Genomic DNA, 22919 nt, shown 5'->3' with positions numbered 1-22919 from the left:
CAGCTTCAGATATTTTTGCAGTTGTCCATAAATCAGAGGCTCTACCATCACACTTCCTACTTGCTATTTTATGAGATTTTGGCATACTGATACACTAGATAACTTCTCTTAGTCTATGATTTTATCTTCAGAGTGTGTTTAGACAGCATAGCAAACATTTAGACATCAGATCTAAACTGAAGCTACTACTGGGATGTGTGGTCCCTACCAAGCATTTCTAATATTTCCTTTCCTCCGGATGTAACGATCACATGGCCACAAGGTAAGTCAGTTCATTTGGATGAAAAGAAGAATTTCCTGACAAATTGGCTGGCTCAATCAACTTAAGCTGGTGGATTTGTGGTGTCAGATGTGTGAGATGAGGGGAAATGGGGATGGAGGGCCAGGTGTGAAGGTAGAAGGGAATCTGCCAGGTTTGGTGGTAGCCAGCTGCTAGAGTGACATACCTGAAACATCAAACTGCATTTGCAGATAGCAGAGGTGTGTAAACTGATTGAAGCAGCCTTTTTCTCCCTTTCCCTTGCTGCCTGCTTTCCCCCGTCGTGCTGTTGTAACACACATGTTCATACAACCATACGTGTACTGGATTGGGAAAATGATCTAGCTGTAAAGTAACTTGAGCAAAAAATTCTTGAGGTGGATCAGTTCCCTATCATATTGCAGTGCCCATTAGAGGATGGGAACAGCTGGACATAGGCAGGGAGCTTCTTATGCAGACATGATTCTTGAGGAAACGTATTTCAAAGAGGGCCCTAAAGAAGAGTGATGGTGGTGTATAGAAGGGGCAGCCACATAGCCTCTGGAGCTAAGGAGAAGGGTGAGCAACAAAATTTGTGGTGGGGAAGAGTTGAGATGAAAGTTTCTAGAAATGAAAAGATCTGAGAGAAGTGGCTTGGAGGGGGCATGTGTGGAGACTCTAATATAAGAGAAACAGGAGAATAAAGTTGAAGGAAATTTTTGGGAACACTGTGGAAGAGCAGTCCTGGCCTCTGAAAGAGCTTTGTGGACAGTGTCCGGGATATAAATGGACCTGTGGTTATAGCAGCTTTCTATTTACAGAAGCAAATCAGCAATATATTTATTTTTTTCAAAAAAGTTTTTCTGTTAAAGAATGATGTAAAAAACATCAACGTGTATGGCTGTTTTTGTGATCTTGATTTCATTGTGTAGTTGGAGTTGTGTAATGAAATTGTTGTTTTGTTTTCCCTGTAGAGTGGTGATGTTTTGTAAGAATTTCATTCAGCAGTCACCATGATAAACTATATATTCTTTGCAGTAACAATCCATTCCTTTAACATCTATTCATGGCTTAGCAATATTACAGGGAGTACATTTATGAATATATTTCAATTATTTATGTTTTCATTGGATTGCCTGGAATCTTTCTGTAGCAAACAGGAAAGATGAATCAGTAGACTGAGATGTTTTGATTAGATGAAAGAAATCCTTCAAAAATCAGTACCGAAGACTAATACATGTATGTGTTTTTTACCTTTTACAAACTGTTATTGTTACTTCGTATAACAACAAAGAGACTTAGGAGTAAAATAAAAGATCAAGAAAAAACAGTTTTCTCTTGTCCAGGACCTGAGTCCCATCTTGACTATCCTCTGGCTGCTCTGGCATGCACATGAGTTTTGTAATGCATGGAGAATGTAAAACTTGTGGCTCTTTGTTCTGTCAGCATCACTTTCCTTTATAATCCTCCTGGGTCTCTCATCTGTTGTTAAACCAGTAAAGTTGAAGTCTCGATTTAAATATTAATTTTTTTTTGTGTGTGCGTGCATAAACTCTAGTGACTTTCTGGAAGAGAATGCTCTTCACTGGCTAGCAAACCTTAAGTCATCCAATTTATAGCTAAATGTAACTTTTCAGTAAATTTGTTTTTGCTTTCTCCTGAGATGGATCAGGAAAGCTGATGCATTCAGTTACACTGCTGCGTTTCTTTGTGTAAGAAAACGGCATGTTAAATATCCTGTTAACTAAAGAGTGTTTTATCTTTTGATTTGCGCCAAACTACTTTAGGATATAAATCAATAATAAAATGTCAACTTCCCTTTTTTTTTTTTTTAAGGTCAAAACAAAGTTGTTTTATTTATTTATTTTTTAAATGAATATGGGTTAGTCTCTTGGCTTGCTGCTTGTCTTTTTCAGTGATAAACTTATGGCAAAAAAAGTGTGTTTTGTTCATGATTGGAAGGTAACTTTGTAAAGGTTACTGAGAACAGAAACCATGTAACACCAAAGCAGTTGCAGTTGTGGTAGGGTTCAATTCTGAACAGGAAAAGAGTTAGTTTTAAAACACAAAATAGGTTTGAAAATAATATATTTCTGTTGTATTGTCCTGGCTATGAGTCAGAGAGATTATATAAAGCACATTGCCTTTTTTCTCTTTATATACATTCACTTGTATGTTCAATTCCAGTATTACAGTTTCAGCAAAATTATTTTTCTGCAGTTATGTAGCTTTCCATAGTGATGTGAATTCAGCTTTTTGAACATGCAAAACGTGACTGGACTTTTTCCAAATTGTAAATAGAAACTGTAAGACATTTACTTGTGTATTTTGTGATTTTGTAGGTCTCAGTACAATTATCTTCTGTTGTTTTGTGTTTCTTCTCTTTACATAAAAGCAATTTTTTGTTATAATTGTGATGATGGATTTTGTGCCATGGATTCTGTTCAATACATATAATACATATATATATATATATATTTCTTTTCTTTACAGAAGACCTCAACTTCTTGAATGTCCCATGGGGGGATGCATCTCTGGAATGGATTATGTGTTTGGTCTTTTTCTGCAACCTGAGGCAACAATGTATGTGCAACGTAAGGTAGAAGAATTAATTTTAGGAAGAGACGAGTCAAACAGCTACATCACATTAAGAAGCTGTTTTTAAAAATGTTTGCATCTCGTGCCAGTAATCCACAACTGGAAAAGCCTGGTAGTCCAGTAGTTAAAACAACAACAACAACTTGTTACTTTTTTTCCCGAATTCAAAAAGAACAAGTAGTCAGTTTGTATTTTACCATGTGTTTCTTGATTATTTAGCACTGAAACTTTTATTACACTGAAATGGTGGTGTGAGGATTGCTAGACACTCCCCCCCCCCAGCACGCATCCAGCAACTAAAGACTGTGGCAAGATGACCTCTGAGGAAATGACAGCTTCTGTTCTCGTCTCTGTGGTACAGGGTAAAGTGATACCTGCTCAGTCAGCTGGAGATGAAAATACTGAAAATGCTTTGGACACCAGTGTTATAAAAAGACATACTGCCAGTCCAGGAAGGCAAACCACACGCGCGCTCTCATACTTACACAGACTGGAAGAAGAAAGTCTTCGGGGCTCAGTGCCCAAAATATTCACTCTGGCAAATGAACAAATGACTGATGACAATAGTAATGAAAACTTCTGGGAGAGAAACAGCTCCATCCCTGATTCAGTGGAATTTCTTAACATTAACTGTAACATTGTACAGAAAAACTACAAGAGCAATATCCCGTGCAGCCAGATGTATAAATCTTGTGGCACATTAGCAGGGGGAGAGGCATGCCTAGAAACTGGAATTCCTGTTTCACTGGAAAGAGCCATGCTTGCAGAAATTCAGTTGAAAATGAATGGACCTTCTTTAAGAAGCCAGACAGCAATAAATAAGAATGACAGCAATGATACTGATAAAGTAGCCTTTTTTCACTTTCATTGTGCTAGTGAAAGGAATATATCAAAGGCTTTGTGCAATTTACACAACAGCTTCATTTTGGATGACTGCTTGCAGCCAGTAAGTGTTGGCGGTAGTAACACCACTGGTTCCGCGGCCTGCACTTGCACGTTAGTGGAGTTGACAAACAACTGTGAGGATGAAAATGGGCAGCAGTTGTATGACGACGCTTTAAGGGATAAGTACTTCTGTCTGGAAAGAGCACCACGAAAGGTTAAAGTGGCATGCTCAGGTCACAACTTCTGTGGAAATAACTTTACTGGAAGAATGCCTTCAAAGCCCTTTCTGAGCCATTTTGAAGACTGTAATGATAACTGTGAAGAAGAGATGGAGGAGGATTTTTTTAGAAACAAAAAAGAACGTTCCACATTATTAATAAGACGTTTCTGTAAAAATGATAAGGAGGTTAAAAAATCAGTTTATACTGGAACGAGAGCAATTGTTAGGACTTTACCTTCAGGGCACATAGGAACTGTTGCTTGGAATTATGTTGAGCAAAGGAGAAACAACAGTGGCTTGAAGTGTTCTAGGATTACGACAGAACAGCTAACTATAATTCAGTCCTTAATAAACTGGGAATTTAATTCCTTTCTTGAGACCTCTTTATGGCACGAGGTAAGCTTTTCATAGTTTGTTTTCACTTGTAAGAGTTTTGCTAACTTGATGACCTTTCATTTAAAAAGATGCCTTCAAATAGTAAATATATGGTAACAACAGGACATTTCACTTAACCATTGAACCTTATATTGAGCACTGCTTTTCAGAAGAATGTCTTGTCCTTAGAAACTCATTTTGGTTTAAGATTGGCATGAGGGAAAGTATAATTTTATATTTATGTAAAATTTATACATGTGTGTGTGCATATATATACACATTCATATGTGTATTTGTATAAAATGTTTATAGGCATGTTTTTCTCTACATATGTATGTATAAATTTGACTTGATAGGTTTTTATATAAATAATGTGTGATATACCTATATACAGATATTTCTGTATACATATACATTTTATAAATGTTTACATATAAAATATAATATACATTTATATTTATACATCTGTTTTAATATATATTATAGATATGCATACATTGAATATATGTGGCATATTTGTGTTTATAAAAATCAATTGTATAGAATGATATATGGTAGTATTGGATCACAGTGACAAATTTTGTTGCTTTGAAAAAGAAAGCATAGTATTTTCCCCAAAATTACAGGTATTTATAATCCTTCTACACTTGCAAAGAATTTAAGAAAGAAATTTATTAAATGTTATTCAACTATTATGAATATGCTGTTATTGCCCTAATTCTTATTTTCTTAAGATAATACAAAAAAAAACACAATTAGAATGAAATCATAAATGCCTAAGATATTATTGTAGAAATGACATAGCACATCTTCTGTATATTATTTTAAATACTAAAAGATTTTCTGTGGTGGTAGCAATGAAATAGTTGTCAGTGGGATCTATAAAAGAGGGTTTTGTCTGTTGGTACTCAAGAAGGATTAATCTGAAACATGACTACTGAGAAAGAATGGCCAGCAGGGTGATCACAGCAAGAGAAACTGTTCTGAGAGGAGTAAGAGAAGAGAGGCTTCCTGAGCTTAGCACAAAAAATAGGGTGTGATTCTTCTCCATTAAAATGTGTGAATAAGGTCTAGGGAGGGGAAGACAACCATGGTAGAGGAGACTGCGGTCGGATAAGCAGCCATGCTTATAAACTGGTCCTGAATAAACTTAGGTTGAGAATTGGGAGAAGCATCTAACAATTAGTAATGAGACTCTGCAACAGCTTTCTGTAGGACGGAAATGGTAGAAAAATTAATTACTTTCTATGGTGGAACTTGTTAAATTGATGAAATGGGTTGTATGAAATTTTGTCAGTGATAACAGAAGAAGGGACTTGATAGCTCAGGAGCTCCATGACAGTTTTGCCCTCCGGTAATATTCCTCATATTCATCCAAAACCTGACACTTTTCCATTTAAATAGACAAATGAAGAGTTGTACAAACAGGTATACACTTTTATTTATTTATTTATTTATTTATTTATTTTACTAGGTGGCAAAGCTTTATGGTGCAGTTTATTCTTGTGATAGTCACTGTCCTAAATGGTGGAAAGCACGAACTTGCTGGTACAACATGTGCCCTGTATGGTGTGTGGTCACACTTCCACAAAGGAATTAAGATGAGCCACATATTTACTTAATGTGATACCTAATGTGATACCAAATGTTTGCATTTACATTATAAGCTTTTTTTTTTTGGAGTAAAAAGGGAAAATATTTTGTAGCTGAGGTCTAGGGTAACTTCTATTTACGTACATATGAAAAGGTAAGGATGCATTTAGGTTTCTTCACTGGGCATTTCCAATTTGACTTGAATTCCTTGGCTTTAACCTTGGCTTTAATATGCTTGAATTATTCACTAGTTTACACCACTGCCATGTAATACTGAATGCATATCATCTTAGGGTTTGATGGATTTAATTAGAAGACTTCTGTGATATATAAACTAACTCAGCAATAAAAGTAATACGTTCTTGCTGAATAATAACTTAAATAGGAAATATTCTGTCTCTGAACAAAAGAAACAGGTACAGTGAAGCAGTCTGCATAACTCCAATTCAGAGAATGTTTTATTGTCAGAAAAAGTTTATATGTGCATATTTCTAAACTTTTTTTTCTTTCAGATGGTGGCTTCAAATATTTTCCTTCTTACCAATTGCTGTATTTGATTACTTTATGTATAATGTGCATCAAGCATTCTTAGCGTTTTTTCTGTTATTTTAGTATCATGTTATTTTTGTAATAATATGGCTGTATTTATGGCTTATATTATTAGTCTTATAGATTTTTTTTTTTAACACAAACATGGAAATTAACTCAGTGGACGTGACAAATACAGACCTGTTGTCCATACACTGTGGGTTAAAATAATTCAATGAATTATGGTCATTTGTAGGAAGCTTTCATACCAATAATCAAATGAAGGATAAAGTAGTAAATGAATGTAGTAATTTGTTCTTTCTTTCCTCTTATCTCACCCTTTGAGCATGCATTCTGTTTGAAACAGCTAAATGAACAGTAGTACTGTTCTTTTGGGGGGGAAAAAGTCAGAGAAATTAAGTTTTCATAGCAGTGCTGGTGTAGCGTGGAACAATAGAGACCTTTATGTTTTAAGTAGGAAAATGTGGGTCTCATTTGTGCATATCCCTTACATAAAAATTCTAGTGCTAATAAAGGAAAGACACTGAACTCTTTCCTTGCTACTTTTTTTTTTCTTTCTCTTTGTAGGAGGGTCGAGATGAGGCTTTGAATTATATAGAAAACGTATATATTTAATGTATTTTTAATGATTATTGTTTAGAAATATTTTATATACAGACTTAGACTCCTCTGCTCTGACCTTAATGTATGCATTGCATAAGAGAGTTTTTTTTGAATTATTTTGAAATTTTGCATTAGTTTTTGCAGCTGTATATAGTGCAGGGTTTACCCTTATCAGGTGGATGCACGTAATATGACTGTTATAACTCTGTGAGAAATTTACTTTTCAGTGTTGAAACAGTGAATGAGTAGTAGTAGTTCATCATAAAGGTGTCCCAAATATGAAGAATTTGTCGTAGAAGCAAATACTGAGAGCACAAGTATTGGTGTCAGCTTTGCTTGGCCTGGCTGCTTCTTTGGGCCACCTCAGCTGCATCATATTAGCAGTCTGCATAATCCTAAAATCCAAAGTTTCTAGAATCATTGAACCACCAGCATCTGTGAGATGTTAGCTTCGTAGTGCTGGAGTCGGCTTCTTTTTCTGTTGATACGCTGCTTTTGTGGTGGTTGCAATGCATTATGACTCAAGTATCCACGTCCACCAATGACTACGATGTTAGACTCGAGTAGCTCGCTAAGCTACCACTGGGTGATTCTTTCAAACAAGGTAGGTGACCTCAGGATCTCCAGATGACAGCTGCAACAACATAGTTGCAATCTGTAATAGCTGAATTCTGTAGCTAAGCTAATTTTGTAGGCGTCAGGGCCATCTTTGCTGTGTCATTACATTCCTGATGCCAGTAGCTTGAGCTTTAAGAAGCAAGAATTCTGCTGGCTGTCTTAACTCTGGTCAGCTAAATGTTAGTGCAGTAGCGTCGGTAGTGCAGTAACTCTTGGTAGAACCTAACATCTAAGAACGTCAGTCACGGAAACGACATCTGTAACATGCTGTTTCACTCAGATGACTGATAGGATTTTGAAAGCTTGTGAGCGTGGCCACATGAAGGCACGTGGTGATAGGAGTAGGAGTTGTACTAGTAAAGTTATTCTGCCAGCCTCTGTGAGTTTCCCAAGCCACAAAGCAGAAAACAAACAAACAAACAAAACCCCACCACCTTATAGGTTTTCACTTTTCAGATTTTTTAATTTGTTTTTGTAGGAAATTCAGATCTTGGTTTGCTATGATAGCATCATTCTGATAGGATTATGTGGTTTTCCCACAGTTTTTTTTTTTTTCTTTCTTGTTCCATACTTAAAAGGTTGGAATTCTTTAAATGGACTCCCTCCCAGTTTGCATGCATACCTAAAATGCAGCACTGCTCTTTATACTAAAGTTTATGCTATACTCATAATTCTATGAAAGAGATAATCCACAATAATTGCAAACTATTGCACAGATTTGGGGTTTGATTTTTTTGTTTGTTTTTTGACTTTGAAATAAAATTTCTAGTCCAACATTGAAAAGAACTTACAAGAAAAAATAAAATGACATGAAGCAAATAATCTGCAAGCTGTTGGGGGTCCCTTCCACACTGACAATAATTTTTTCTCTGTGTATAAGGATTTCGCCTGTTGGTAGTGTTGGTATGTTTTTAAACTTAAAGGTTTATGTTCATATTCATATGTTAAAGTAGTTAGCATATATGAATGAGCTGTTTGCTATCTGGACCTGAGTTTCTTTTTTTTTTTTTTTTTTCTTTCATGGGAGTTAGTCTTTTGTTTAAAGAAAAAGAAAAGTGAGCAAAATTGGCTGTTTAGAAAAAAAAATTCAGGGAAGCAAAAGAGAAGCCAAATAGGCAAGAAATTATGTTTTCCTTTCAGTAAGTGCTGTAAAAATATATTGAACTTTGTTAAATGGAGCTCTATGCTTATATTTGCTTTGGGTTGAGTTACTTCAGTTTTATAGGCTAGCTTTAAAAATAGGAAATTTAGCCTCTGTCTGTAGAAGTAGTCAATGTTATTACCATAATGCGTGATAGAGTTAGAGATAAATCTCTAGATAGTTTGTGTCATTTTGTAGTTGACTTAGAGCTTTAACAATCTGGGGCCAAATGATGAACAATAAGTTTTAGCTGTGAGCACACTTAAGTATTCAGAGCCAATAGTGTGGGAGTCTTGGCAAGAGCAATGTATTATGCCTTCAGTTTTTCCACATTTTCTGACTTTCCTTCTAGTGACTGCTCACCAACTGTAAAGAAGCATGAAGATCTGTTTTAGAAAATCTCCCTGCAGCACATTAAAGTGTTCATTTTAGAGTGTTAGAGTGTTAAGGTTGGACACTGTTCTGAATTCTTTCTCAGGTGAAACTAACTTATCTCCATTACATATATGAACTGTTGAAAAGTTTGAGTCGCTAACTCTGGTATGCTTGAATAAAAGCAGTGACATATAAAGATCACTCTGGCAAGTGAATAATTAAAATCTGAACTTAGGAGGTTTCATTTATATTTTAATTTATCCTGCAGTCTTCTGGGACATTTTTAAAAAGTTTTCTAAAATAAAATAAGCTTGGGTTGACAGTAATTGGTAGGCATATAACTTATTGTTATGAAATTTCAAGAAAACTCTATATTGTAAAATGATACTTGCCACAATATTTAAGGCATCTTCCATGAGATGTAAGGCTATATGGTTTATTTATGAAAAGCGATTTGATATCGTATGGTTATGAGCCCCTGGACACAAGGAATTTTGGCTGAAAACACAGACTGGTAACAGCTTGAAAAAGGAATAAAAATCGAACATAATCCAGCTGTCAGGTACTATCCAAAGACATACGAGCTGCAGTGTTAAGGGGCAGGAAAGCTCCGAGGGTGCTCCCACAGCAAGCAGAGCCAATGACATCAGTGCAGCGGCTGGATCCGGGGTGACTCAGGGCAGCGAGACAGCACACAGCTTTCTGCAGGAATGTTGGAAGTGGGGCAGTGCTGGAAGCAAACATTCAGCCCTCACATTTGTAACTACATTTTTTTCTTCTAATAATTTCACTCAAAAATTGTCTCATTAAAAGCTGTTCCCTTCCTGCAAAACACGCCTCAGTGCTGTGAATTGTGTGATGGTATCCATTTTTAATATTTTGAAACTGTAACTGGATGCAGTCATTTTTGAGCTGAGATTGAAGCCTCATTTTTGAGATGCACTCATCAATCCCCTAGCTGAGAGAGGAAAATATGTTGGATTGGCTTGTGATCATTCTTACTTACCGATGTTATTCTTGTCTTCCCATTTGTATAAGATTCAGAAGAGTCTTTTCATCTCTGTAGTCATAACCATTGCTGTACGAAGTTATGATTTCCTTAGCATAATAAATAGATTCCTACAGATAAGTGTGCCATCACAGTATGGGACGTGCAGCAGTAGCGAAAAAAAAAAAATTGAAATCATTTGTGGTAGGACTCTGAATAATTTAACTCCTGTGAAAATAAAAGCTTTTTCTTTGTTTTTTCTTAGCATTTCCAGTAACTGTAATATTTGTTGATTTTTGCAAAAATTTGGACTTCAATTCTGTAATAAAATAATGTGAGCTTCTTTTAAGATGATTAGAGGTGATTCTTGTAGTCTCCATGATTATGGAGATTTTATTCTCCTGACACTAAAAATCGTTTTCAAGCAATCAGCAGTTTTACTTCATTAGTAAAACATGGGCAAAACAAAGGATTATTATTGACAGCACTAGTTTCATGTTACAGCAATTTTAATTCTTAGAGTTCAGGAATTGACTTCAAGTATTAGAGAATGAGTGAAATCCTGGTCATATTGAAATCGATTTTAAAATCTACTATTGAGGTAAACTGACTTGAAGGGAGAAAAAGAAGTATGTGGATAATGGAGCTATCGGTTTCATGGGATCCATAATTTTGTGTCAAATACTTTAAGAACAAGACATACACCAAACTTATATTAAGCAGTTGTTTTAAAACTACAGTTTTAAACAACAACAACAAAGTTGTTTATATGAATATTGAAGATGAATTGTGGAAGCTGCAATTATTAACTTTGTATATAAAACCTCTTTCAGTACTCTTCCATTGCACATAGCTACTTACTGTTCATGTTACCACACTGCTTGGAAGCCTTTCTTCTGGATTCGGATCTGTTGTCCTCACTGTTTTACAACCCTTAAAGATCTCATCTGCTCTGCAGACTTAAAGGCAGTTGTTAAGGAGTTCACTCAGGTGCTGGAGGAGACATATTGCTCCCAAGCACTTCCCTGTTGTGGCTAAATTTTCTTTTATCTCAACAGGCTTAGGTAGTTGTGCCGCACTGTAGTCTGCAGAAGAGATGTATCCTGTTTCCAGTAGTTTAAAAAACAAAAACATTTTTTCCCCACTCATTCCAACTTTTAATATTTGGTAATTTGAGATACATGCATAAAAGTAAAGAAAAACCAAGGTTATTGTTGTTACTTTTTAATATGTAGCCAATCAACACTAAAATACTTGCAGGCTGAGTAAAGGTCTAAATGATTATTCTGAATAGTTTGTCTTTCAGCAAGACTTAAGAAAGTATCTGAACTGTGGAGAATTGTTTTAAATATTGCTGTGAGATGGATCAAGAAAAAGGCCCCTGAGAGACAAGTCATCAATCTTTTCTGTTTTAAAATAGGAATTTATCTGAGTAACTTTGCAGACTTAAATCATCATGCTACAAACCTGGTGCAGTTATAGTCCTGACCCTGTGCGTATGTCAGCTATTTCACTCTATATAAGCACATTACAGTTGCTGTGGGAACCATACCATTGGACTTCCATTCTGTTGTTTACAGTCTGAGAATTGCACTGGGTGAGTTGTGTTTTAAATGTAAATGTATGTGTTCCTAAAGGGGAAAATATTATTTATAAACATTCAGAATGGCTCCCTGTTTTGAAATTTACTTGTATTCTGGCTCACCTACAAATCCTTTTGAAACTTACAATACAAAAGAAGGGAGAACCGTAGAAGTACAATATATTCTGATACGTGAGCATTTCTTTGACATCTCAATGGTTTACCATGAGTGTAAAGGAGGCTTTGGTCTCTGCTGGCACCAAGTCACCCAACAACTTGAGCTGTGTAAGTGATACATAGGGGTAACAAATGATACATCAGAGCTAACAAGTGGGAAGTATAGCATGTATCATATTTAAAATGGCAATGTATCAATTTTCTCAATTCTCCAGCAGTTCAAAAATATAAGTTTATTTTTGTTTGTTTTTGTTTTTTACTTTAACCAGCAGGTTGAACTTTCCTTTGAGCAGCAAAGTTCTTTAGGTTTTCTGATTAACAGGCATTTGTGAATCATTTCATATTAAGTTTAGCTTGCACATTGTTTCTGTGCCATTGGTTTGGGAAGACTGGAGATCCAACCTTTGTAAATGATGATAATTTTTGACTCATTTTTTAGTTTTGAACACATTTCTCATCGCACTTTAGCTCTGACCAGCTGTTTCCTGTTTTTCCTCCCAGTGGTTCAGCTATTGAGGAGATAAAATGCATCAATGGTTTGTTTCAGAGTTAAAATTACCTTTATAAAATGATGGGAGATTAAAACAAATAACCTTAACTTTTAAAGGTGTCCAACTTATGAGAAAAGTTCAGATGAAATTCAGAAGATGAAGGTTTGTTTGCTGTGTCTAGGAGATCTTTCAAAGATCACAAAGCTTTTGATACACAAGGAGCTCTTTTGATACCAGAAAATTAATCCATCATCAGAAACAGCAGGGTGAAGCTTGTGTGGGGAATTTGGGTGTGGGAGACTGAATTTTTCAGGCAGTGTCAAGGTTTTTTTTGTTTGTTTGTTTTTTGTTTTTGTCCATATGGGAATATTTTGATTTATCTGATCTATATAATGACCTGACCATTACAACATAATTGTTTTTCCTCCCTCTCCCCTAGTTTATTAGACTGATTTGGATTGAGAAATATATTTGCTTTTGTAATTTTTTTTTTGAATTCTAGAACTGAGTTTGTACGTATATTTTTCCAGAATAAAGCAGGGCAGTTCTACCAATAAAGATGGCGCAAGAGTTGGGATATTACCTTTCTATTAGAACTGGCTTGTGCAATACACTTTGTTTCTTTTTGTTCGCGGTAAAGTTGCTCTGTGTCCAGATAGCAGCTCTCTTATCCTCGCTTCAGACATCTTTCTTCAGTACCTCTAAATGAGTTATAAACACCCTTTGGTTAGTAAATGTGTTTTAGCATTTTTCCTCTTCCTTTCCATGTTTTTTTTCTTTTTTTTTTTTTTTTCCCCATGAAGTTTACTAAACAGGGTTTAAGCTTCCTATTGGACAACTGAGGTGCACATGGTTGTAGTATTACACTTTTAGACTGGAATCAGCTTTCCAAAAGAACTGGTGTTCTTGGCTGAAGTTAACTGTCCATTTCATCATACTATTATAGAGAATAGTAAGTTTGTTGCTTCTTTTTTCTGTTGTACTCATCAGGAAGTCCATTAGTCTTTATATTAAGCATTAATGATCAGATTCCTCTGATACTTCCTAATTTTAATTTCTCCAGTCTGTCATGAAACATAAGAAAAACAACAGCCAAGATGAAAGCAGATTCACAGGAAATACCCATGTGGTTGTGACTCAGTGGATCTAAGAGAACAAAACAAAAGGAAGAAAACTTTTTCATTAAGTGAAAGAAGTGGGAACTGATTTAACAGTACAGAACAGAATTTGCTAATGAGATATAAAAGATAGTTAACTGAAAGAACTAGTGAGAAGGAGCCAGGGTTCTATGAAAAACTTGGAAGGAAAATAAAGGACACTGTTCACAAAGAGTCCTTTGAGTTTTGGGACTTTAAAAGTGTAGAGAGAAAAACAACAACAAAATCCTATTTCTAAACCTACCTTTCAAGCTAACAAGAAATAAACCTATCTAACAAGAAATAAAACTTTCACAGGTTTTCTATTGAAATAAGACCTATGTAAACTAGTGCTACTAGTGCTACTGTGATGGTAAAATACAAAGGTTATGCTTCCAAGTAGAAGTGCTAGGAAAATCAAAAGAATTTGGAGAGAGATTATTAGTCATCATTTGATTTCTAAACCATTATGGACAGAAGCACTCTGTCAAGGGTTGGTATGACAAGGTCAAGCATGTGTGGCAAGGCTCAGTTGGGCTATTTTGCTAACTTCTTCGTTTTTTCATTATATGATACTTCATAGTGTTGCCTTTTTTATTTTTTAATTTATTTTTATTGTTTCCCCAGCAGTGTTTTTTCCTATGGAAAGGATCTGATGAAAATAATGTACTTCTCAAAAAATGGTTGTCGGTTTAAAGAATTCAATTCTGCAAGATGAGCAAATGGGTTTCAAAATATCATGTCTGAGAAAAATTAGTTTAAAATTCTTATCTGGTAAATAAACAAAATCTCTTTACAGTAAAAATAAGCTTAATTTTGGAAAATTTAGAATAATAAAGATTATTAAAATACTAAGATGAGGCGTATCAGAAAATTCAACACTTCAATTTGATATCTTGAGTCTCCATGCTTTCCAGAAGCTTAGACGTCCATCTCTCTCCCAGGAGGGGCAGAGATCCCAAATTCATCATGCTTATATATTACCATTATCGTGGTAACAGCAGCACTTGACATGTGTATGCAGGAAGAGTTGTTTGGCTGCTGAGGTGACATTTAAAGTATATGCACCGCAGTTTGCAAACCCATGACTGGATGCACAATTTAGTTAGATCAAATATTGTAGTTTTCAACTGAGATGAGTTTGTGCTCATGTTCTCTTGGTAAATGTTATATTGCCCTAAGTCTAAGACAGACTAGACTGTACTACTTTAATTTAATTTAATTTTTTTTTAAAATGGAAGGAAAAGTTGATGTTAAGTGTACTTTTTAAAAGAAATTAAAATGAAAAGCCCCCAAAGACCTTTATAAGTAGTGTCATCATCTTGTAGTCTAACTCCTGCCTCTGCCATCTCATCCTGTTTCCTTACCTCCCTCTCCTCTGCCATACAACCTACAGTCTAGAAAACTTTCACCTTCAGATATTAAACTGCTACCTTCTGCCCTATGGCCTTCTTGTCAGATGCACTGATTCCTTTCGACACCGTGAATAGGCTGGGGGCCTTTGAGCCCACGGTCCAATCCCGCTAAAACTTTGGTTTGCTGAAACTATGGATCTGACTGATGTTATTACTGGGGGCTCACAAACCTTTTAGAGCTGCCATTTAATGTCCAGATTTAAAAAGGGGAAAGGAAACGATATTCCACTCATCAGCTGCTGTTCTCTTAGGCTTGGAAGAAACACATCCTTGAGCTTCCGTCTGGGCTGTTTGTCCCTCTGTCAGCTTCAGCTACTCAGGAGGGGATCCCACAGCTGTATTAGGGGTCTGGAGCAGCCACAGCTGTTAAGTGAGCAGAGGCTGGATGGCACAATAAGCCTGCAGGATAGGAAAACAAGTTTTCTAGATGTTTATTTCTGGAAAAACAAACAAACAAACAAACAAAAACCCTTGCCACATTGCAAGGCCACAGTGTTAAGGTTTGAATATCTTCAAGACTCCTTGAGATTGGGGAGCAGCTTCCTAATGAATTGTCAAGATTACCTACCATTTGTGAGAAAATAAATAATTTATGGCAACTGCCATATAACAAGAAATAATTGATTGGAACATATTTCTGTAGAATAGATTGGTCATTATTGTCTAACACTGAAAGGCTTTTTTTTTTTTTTTTACCCCTTCTACATACTTGCCTCATTCTGAAGGCTTTTTTTTTTTTTCTTTTTCTTCTTGCAAGAAGAAAAGTCCATAAAGTTATGACTTGTCAGGGCTTAATGCATTTTAAAAGGGAAAATTGAAACTACACTGTTTCTTTAATGTATTGGAGTGGTGTCGCCACTGAGCATCCAGCAGTCTTAATTTCTTCTTTTCTGATGTTTAACTCGCACATTGTATAAGCAAGCAAGCATTGTAAGCAAGTCACTGAAATCTGTCTTTACTACAAAGGTTATTGAAAAACATTACTTGTTTTTCTTTATCTGCTCTTCTGTAATAAGAGGTTCTCCATATTAGTTAGTCTGTTAACACATCATCTAGCTGTTGATCCTCCAGAAGACTTAGGTAAGAATTAAGGACATAAAAGCAGTTCTGTTTTGTCTTTTCTGCCAAAAGCAAGTTCTTGCAAAAGTCAAGTAGGACTTGCTGGATCAAATGGCTCTAGGACCATGAGACTTTGTAGATCATCAGCTCAGAAGTTTGACAGTGCAAGCTGCTACTGTCCAACCAGCTGTTGGCATGATGTCTAACATGAGGTCTTTGTCATCGCCTAATACCATGGACAGGTACAAGTGATCTGACCAACATCAGTCAGTCAATGAAAGCAAGGCGGTTATGAACTATTCTTTATCAGAGTTGATCCCCCAAAACAGGAGGGGGATGACGTGAAAAGCTTTGTAATTTTCAATATACTTTTTGGAAGGTAGAATCCACACTTTAGTGTACTATTCAAAAAAGCTACAGCTAACGTTTTTAAATACAGGCATTGAAATTGGACACTAAAGATTCATGATTAATTTACTGGAAAAACCATCATGATTTTAGAGGTGCTGGATGCCTGGTATTTTTCATATTCAGACCATGAACATTTAGGACTCTTAGGGATTTTTAGGAGGCCAATTTGAAAAAAAAAGATGGGCCTACATTCCACTGAAACACTGTCTGAAAATGTTGACCATACTTATTTCTGTTTGGCTACAATATCTGCATAACTGTCATCACTGTTTCCCAGTTAGATCTGGTTTGCATATGTGTATATGTATACACATGCACATACAAACAGATAGGTGTAAATATCCAGATCACAAGTAATTTTGAGTATGATATCTGTAACAGTAAAATCTTTGTCTTGCTGTGGTCCTTTGACAATACAACTTGTTTAATTAGAGAACTTGGACAAACTGTAGTCGTATAGTAGTATATGTTCTTCTACCATCTTTATCCTTAACCACATCTCTGCAAGGATAGTTTTGCAAGTATAACTTTCCTGGTAGAACTATATTAGCACCTCCTTGCTTGGAGAGAAAAAGCTGAGGTTTCAAAACAGCTCATGACTGTGGAGTTTAAGTGTGAAAACTCATCATTATTCAGTACCTTGGTTACAGCATGTCTTTTATTTTGTCTAAAAGTGTATAATTTCTAAACTGTCATTGAAATTTTACATTAGAAGAAAAGAAATTGGAAGGGTCTGATCTTCATGCAGATCACTGAAGTTGACTTTATTAGAAGCAAAGTGTGAGGCATATGCCACCTGGTGGATAAAAGTATTCATACAGTTTTATTGGAAATTTGATATATTTAGAAAGCAGCTTCTATTAACATTTTAAATTTCTGTGTTATGCTGTGTTATCACTTTTAATTGGCATTGGTGGATATTTCTGTAGTTGGAAGTAAACAGAAAAAAATGTGGAAACTGAGTTCCGTTGTTTTTTCAAAGGCAAAATGAAGTTGTAAGCTTGGCTTTGGTGTATGACTAATGAACTGGTTCTTACTGTTGCTAGGAAAAAAAACACAGAAAAGTAACCCATTTCCCCAAATTTCAATATTAATTCTAAAGGTTTAAAAATATTTCTTATTCAGAGACTCTGATACGCCTTACTGAAGCTCATGCGTTATTGCAAACTGTAGTCTGTCTGACCTGGTCTTTGCAAAAAGACTAGATGTTGCTGTGTGTCTGCACTGACATGGCAGATGAGACTGGAGTGGCCTTTCGGAGCCCCTAGGCTCACGTCCCACAGCTGCCTTCAGGTTCTGCTGCCTGCAGAACAGAACTGCGTCTTTCCAGCAGTTTGGGGCACTCGTTCATGAAGCACAGTTTTATACAGAAAGCTGTGCTTTTAAAGATGTTAGATTGCTCGTGGATGTGAGCGTAGACCTGAGGAGTATTTGAAAAACCTGGATAAGTCAAATACTGCAAAGAGTATGTGGCCAGTGTTCAAATACTGCTCTTCTCACACAGACAGACCTGTGGCTTCAGGACTTATGTTTCAGAGTTGTTTGCAGAGTTAGCATAGTGCAGAGTAACAAGCAGCAGAGTGGTCAATGTATATGGATTGTGTTATAGAACTTATGTTATTTGTGGGGATAATTTTTATTCTCCATTTTAGTAGACATGGAGGAATCTAGCATCCTGTTATACACTGGAAGGCAGATATTGTGACTGCCTCATTTTTTTCTTTAGACTGAACAAACCTAGTATATTCTCTATATTTGTTTTCTAAGCTTATTCTTAGCACGTAAGGAAAAAAATCAAAAAAGTACTTCACGCTGTCCTTCATACCATAGCTTACTACAGATTGGATCAAATAAAAGCAAGTTAGTGCTTATAGTCTGAAAAGAAATAAATTACTGAAATACATTGTATACAATGTGTGTGAAGTGGAATTGTCATCACCATGTTATGTACAGTTATGTTTCCATTAGCTAATGTAATGGCAAGGAGAGAGCTGAAATATGACACAATGGAAAAACCAGGTAATGCTATGCTTCGGTGCACCCCTGGCCCCACAGCGCTGCTTCAGGTGCCCGCACCGTGCTGTGCTGAGTTCCCAGCTCTGAAGCGTTATTAGTTCAGTCACGGTGCGCAAACAAGATGGAGATTTAATGGCACATGGAAACATTCATGGTTTGTTTTGATGCGGGAAGTAACTGGCTTCTTCAAAGTATTTAAAAAGATGCTTACTTCTTGACAGTAAATTTACTTCCAGTAGACTCAACAGATCTGTTATATGTGACTCCAAACCTTATGGCTCTGTTACTACTCCTGTAACTAGTTTATTTCTTAACATTCAAAGATAAATAACATTTAAAAATCTAGAAGAAAGCACTCACATTATTGGCAAAAATTACAACTGTACAAAAATTACAAATTACAATTTTATTCTTTTTCTTCCCACCTTGCTATAACACAGCTTATTTCTTAACTAAGCTTCTTGGCACTTTTCTGTGTCAAATACTTCATGAAGGAACAGCATGTACAAGCTCACCCCATTTTTAACTGTTTCACTGGTTGGGAAGCTCTCCTTCAGTGGAGCATTGCCAGCTTGGCTACAGGTTTATATATCTTCACATGGTCCTGTATTCTTTCAGAGACATGTATGCTACATTATTTCATTTTGTGCTATGACTTTTACTGTGTCTAAAAGGTTTTATGTGATTATTTACCCTAAAAGGCTCACAGCACTTCAAAGGGTTCAACAGACATTGGTGTCTGAAGTTGCTTTGAAAAGATCCTTTCCTGTCAATTTTTTAAAGTGTTTTCCACATATTGTTTTCTTCTTCCTGTGACATTCTGAATGACTCCTACCATATTACATTTAAAAAAAAAACCATTCCCAGTCTGATTGGAATGGTGGTCAGCCAAAGGAAAAATACAAGTAAATTCTGGCATGAATTAGGCCAAGAGAATTAAAAAAAGAAAAAAGGGGGGGGGGGGCAGGGTAGGGGAAGGTACTTACATTTTTCTAATGTTCTTGTGGGGTAGAGGGTAGGTATTTTTATGGTATTTAAAAGGTATTCAAGGATGCTTTCAGGCAAGTTCTGGTGAAGCACTCCTCCACTTTCATTGAAAAGATGGGGAAAAGTTATTTTTTTTTTTTTTTCTTGTTTTTATTTCCAACTTAAGAGGTACACTTAGGGAGCCAGGTCTTTTCCCATGCTTTGAGACCAGGTGAAAGAGTTTGGTCAGTCCGTTTTATCTTTTTACAGGCTTTATGATAGCATGTAGGTCAACCAGTCCGTATCCCTTTTTTATTTAGAAGAGTAAGGTCCATGGAGTGGACCTTAAGTATGACAAACCTTAATTTAATGATTTTTTTTTTTAATGAGATGAATATAAATAATAAGATTTATTCTAAGTAAATTATATGAATATAAAATATTCAATTTGCTTTTTGTTGCATCAAATATACTGTATATTCATACATGTATTTGAAAAACATTTAGGAAAGCTGTATTTATGACATTGTTGCTCTTGTAAAGCTCTTGCTTCATGTAAAGAGTGGTGCAAGCACTAAATAAGATAGATTGTATAAGATAAAATTTAAAAATTGAATTTATTTTTTTTCAGTCTTCACTGTTCTGTATTTCAAACAAGTTTGCTTTTAAATTAGAAACTTTTACAAAAACTCAGATTCCCTGTCCAAAATACTCAGTTGTGTATTTTACTTTCTACTAATTGGATAAGATTGTGGGCAAAGCTTTTATGCTTGTTTGTACCATTGTCGTGGTTGTAGAAAACAGTTTTCCTACCAGTAGGTGGAATCTGATGAAAATCTTAGCTGTTAAACACAGTGTAACTGTTTTATCTGACCAACAGTAATCATCTGAATAGCTGCAGTTTCACAGTTCTCAAATAACAACAGCTTTCTAAAAAACTGTTTAGCTCAGATGAATGAAAATGAGGTTGATATAAAGTTAGCCTTTATGTTTAAGAGTAGTATAGCTAACTTTGATTCTGGTTGCCTGTGTGTACTTTTGAAGGGTGTTCCTGAATGATTTTAAAATGTTGTATTATCATATCATGTTTATCACTGTCAGACTGCAAACATCCATACAATCATGTTCTAATATTTTTGCATTGCATGAGTGAAAGAAAATCCTGTTATTTATTAATATCCAAAGCTGTCCAGTAGACAGTTTCTTCCAAACATTTTTTTTTCCCACCCTTAGAAATGTAGAACTATAATCTTCTAACTACAAATACTGACCTAGACCTATATGGTGGGGAAAAAAAAAGTGCCAAAAAACTTAGAAACATGTGAACTTTGTAGACAATATTTTAGAAAAGCATTCTGATTACCTTTTTAGTTTTTTAGAATTAGGTTTTCTTTCAGTTATTTTTTGAAGAAGGTTGGCATTATAATTTATTTTCTTTGTAAGTCTCAGCTGCATTCATTAAAAAAACAAACAAGCAAAAAAAAACAGAAAAAGAGGAAAAGGTAGTAAAGGTTTGACAGCTATTTCGTGTGTGAAAATGTTTGGCAGTATTGATTCTTTACTAATTTTATGTATAATTATTGAGAAGATAACAAGGTTTCATATATTTGCATGTGCTTTGAAAAATAGGAGTTTGTGCACAAAACCTTATCTAAGAGTGACTGATGCATACACCATTTTATCTTTACCCAACTCATCAAAAGAGGTATCTAAGGAAAGGACATACAGTAGAGAGTGGTTCATCTAGCCTTGTAATTATGGCAGCTGAATTGTTGCTTAGGTAAGCAACAATTTGCAGTTGGTCTTTGTCAGGTATAAAAAGTGCAAGCTAGACTTGAGTCTGTTTTTATGAATTCCTCTAAAATGGTCTCCTGAATTTTTGTCTTCCTTCCTTCTTACCAGTAATTTTATGAGCTGGAGAGTTCCCATTTATGTTCATGGAGGAAATAATTTTTCACAGGAATGTTTTTCTCTTTTCACTGAGGAGCAGCCTTCCAGGAATGGTTTGGATCAAATCATACAGAATATTTGTGATGAAAAGCATAAGTTACTGGAGCTCAAAACATAGCTCACTCTTTCTCAGCGAGAGGACAGGAGTACTTAGCATACATAGCGTACATTGCAAATGCTTGTCTTGGTACAGACCCAGGTTCCAAAACGTCTAAGAAGTTAAAGCTCTTTGGGAAAAACCTACATAAACAAATTTAATGAAAGGTGTGTAAAATTTGTAATGCCTATGTTGTGCATCTCTGGGTTTTTCTGCTTTGGGACAGACTTGGCAAGTAGACCAAAAAGGATTAGTTGGTTGTTGTCTTTGTTTTTTAATGTTTTTTTCTTTTTTTCTTCTTTTTTGTTTTTTTCCTTTATTTTTTTTCCTCCCCCTTCAGGCTACTTCTGTATGCTGTAATACCATTCCTTGCAGATTTGTACTGTCCTCAGTTTCCATTCATATGGATAAGTAGAAAGCTAATAACATATGTATTTAATGATCTGAAGGAAATATGTACTTTACTTCCATGCTATAGCACAAATTCTCTGCTCTTTGCAGTGTCAAAGAAGGTCACTGTGAAATTAAAGCTAATTTAGAGTTGACAGGCTCTTAATTAAGAGGTAATGGAGTCAGTCTTCTGCCGAGATGGTTTGTTCTCCTTGGAAGGAGAACAAAGCTGAGTAATAGTGCACCTTCAACATTTTTGTAAAGAAAATCCTGCAGCTGGGGTGAATGTCATCTTCTGCTAAAGCAGGTTGCCCCATTTATGCCTCATGTGTTGGCAAACAAACTTTAAACTGTCATCCCTCAGGCATTTTGCAGTGGTTTGTTTACCTAAAATTCCTTGACATTATTGAGAAAATATAACTTTTCTTCCTGGCACTGGAAGAAAAACAAATAACAAAAAGCTGTTGATGTGGGTTGGAGGGAACCACATTGTTCATCTGATGAATTCCACAGAACAAGTGGAATCTATTGTAGATCTTCTCACGCTATTAGGTCCATATGTTTTGGCATTGAAAAAAAAACACACCACCCTAAAAACAAACAAACAAACAAAAACAAACAAAAGACAAAAACCCAAGTAAAGTGTATTTGATAGGAAATGCATTTAGTTTTCTTGCTAAGACAAAGAGAGCAAGAATGGTTTGCCACTGCCTGACTCCTGACTGGTTTAGGCATGTCATCCCTTACCTCTTGTCCTGCATCCGATACTTGGAGCTCTTGATGAGATCTTAGAAGCAGATCAGGCCTGAAAGCCTAATGAGCATAGGCTTGTCAACCACCTCCCCGTCTTGCCTTTCTTTGTGTGTGTGTAAGGAAGGTATAAGCACTTTAGGGTGCTGTGAATTCAGTTAGTTCAGCAAGCCTGTTTGTGAAGAGAAGAATACGTTCAAGACTGTGGGGACACAATGATCTTCAATTCAGCTGGTAACATTACCAAACTATACATGGAATTTAGATACTGTTTTGATCTTCTGCATAAACCTTAA

At 35.7% G+C, this 22919-nt stretch overlaps 1 protein-coding gene across 11 annotated transcripts in view; it reads left to right on the top strand.

Moving 5' to 3' along the window:
• PLCE1 (phospholipase C epsilon 1) overlaps window positions 1–22919 on the top strand; it is a 160628-nt gene that overhangs the window by 24220 nt on the left and 113489 nt on the right. For 7 of the 11 annotated variants that reach the window (XR_014586530.1, XM_083843204.1, XM_083843211.1 and 4 more), the window contains exon 2: window positions 2732–4337. Coding sequence is in view for 10 of the 11 variants with exons in the window: in XM_083843204.1 (XP_083699330.1) it covers window positions 3150–4337 (1188 nt within the window). In the remaining variant the exon portion in view is untranslated. The remainder of the gene's footprint in view (window positions 1–2731; window positions 4338–22919) is intronic. The other 4 variants (XM_083843206.1, XM_083843205.1, XM_083843208.1 and 1 more) reach the window with 2 other exon arrangements.

This window comes from Anser anser, assembly GCF_964211835.1.
Source record: "Anser anser genome assembly, chromosome: 7".
In the NCBI taxonomy this organism is placed as follows: domain Eukaryota; kingdom Metazoa; phylum Chordata; class Aves; order Anseriformes; family Anatidae; genus Anser; species Anser anser.
This window is presented reverse-complemented; position numbering and strand designations above follow the sequence as displayed.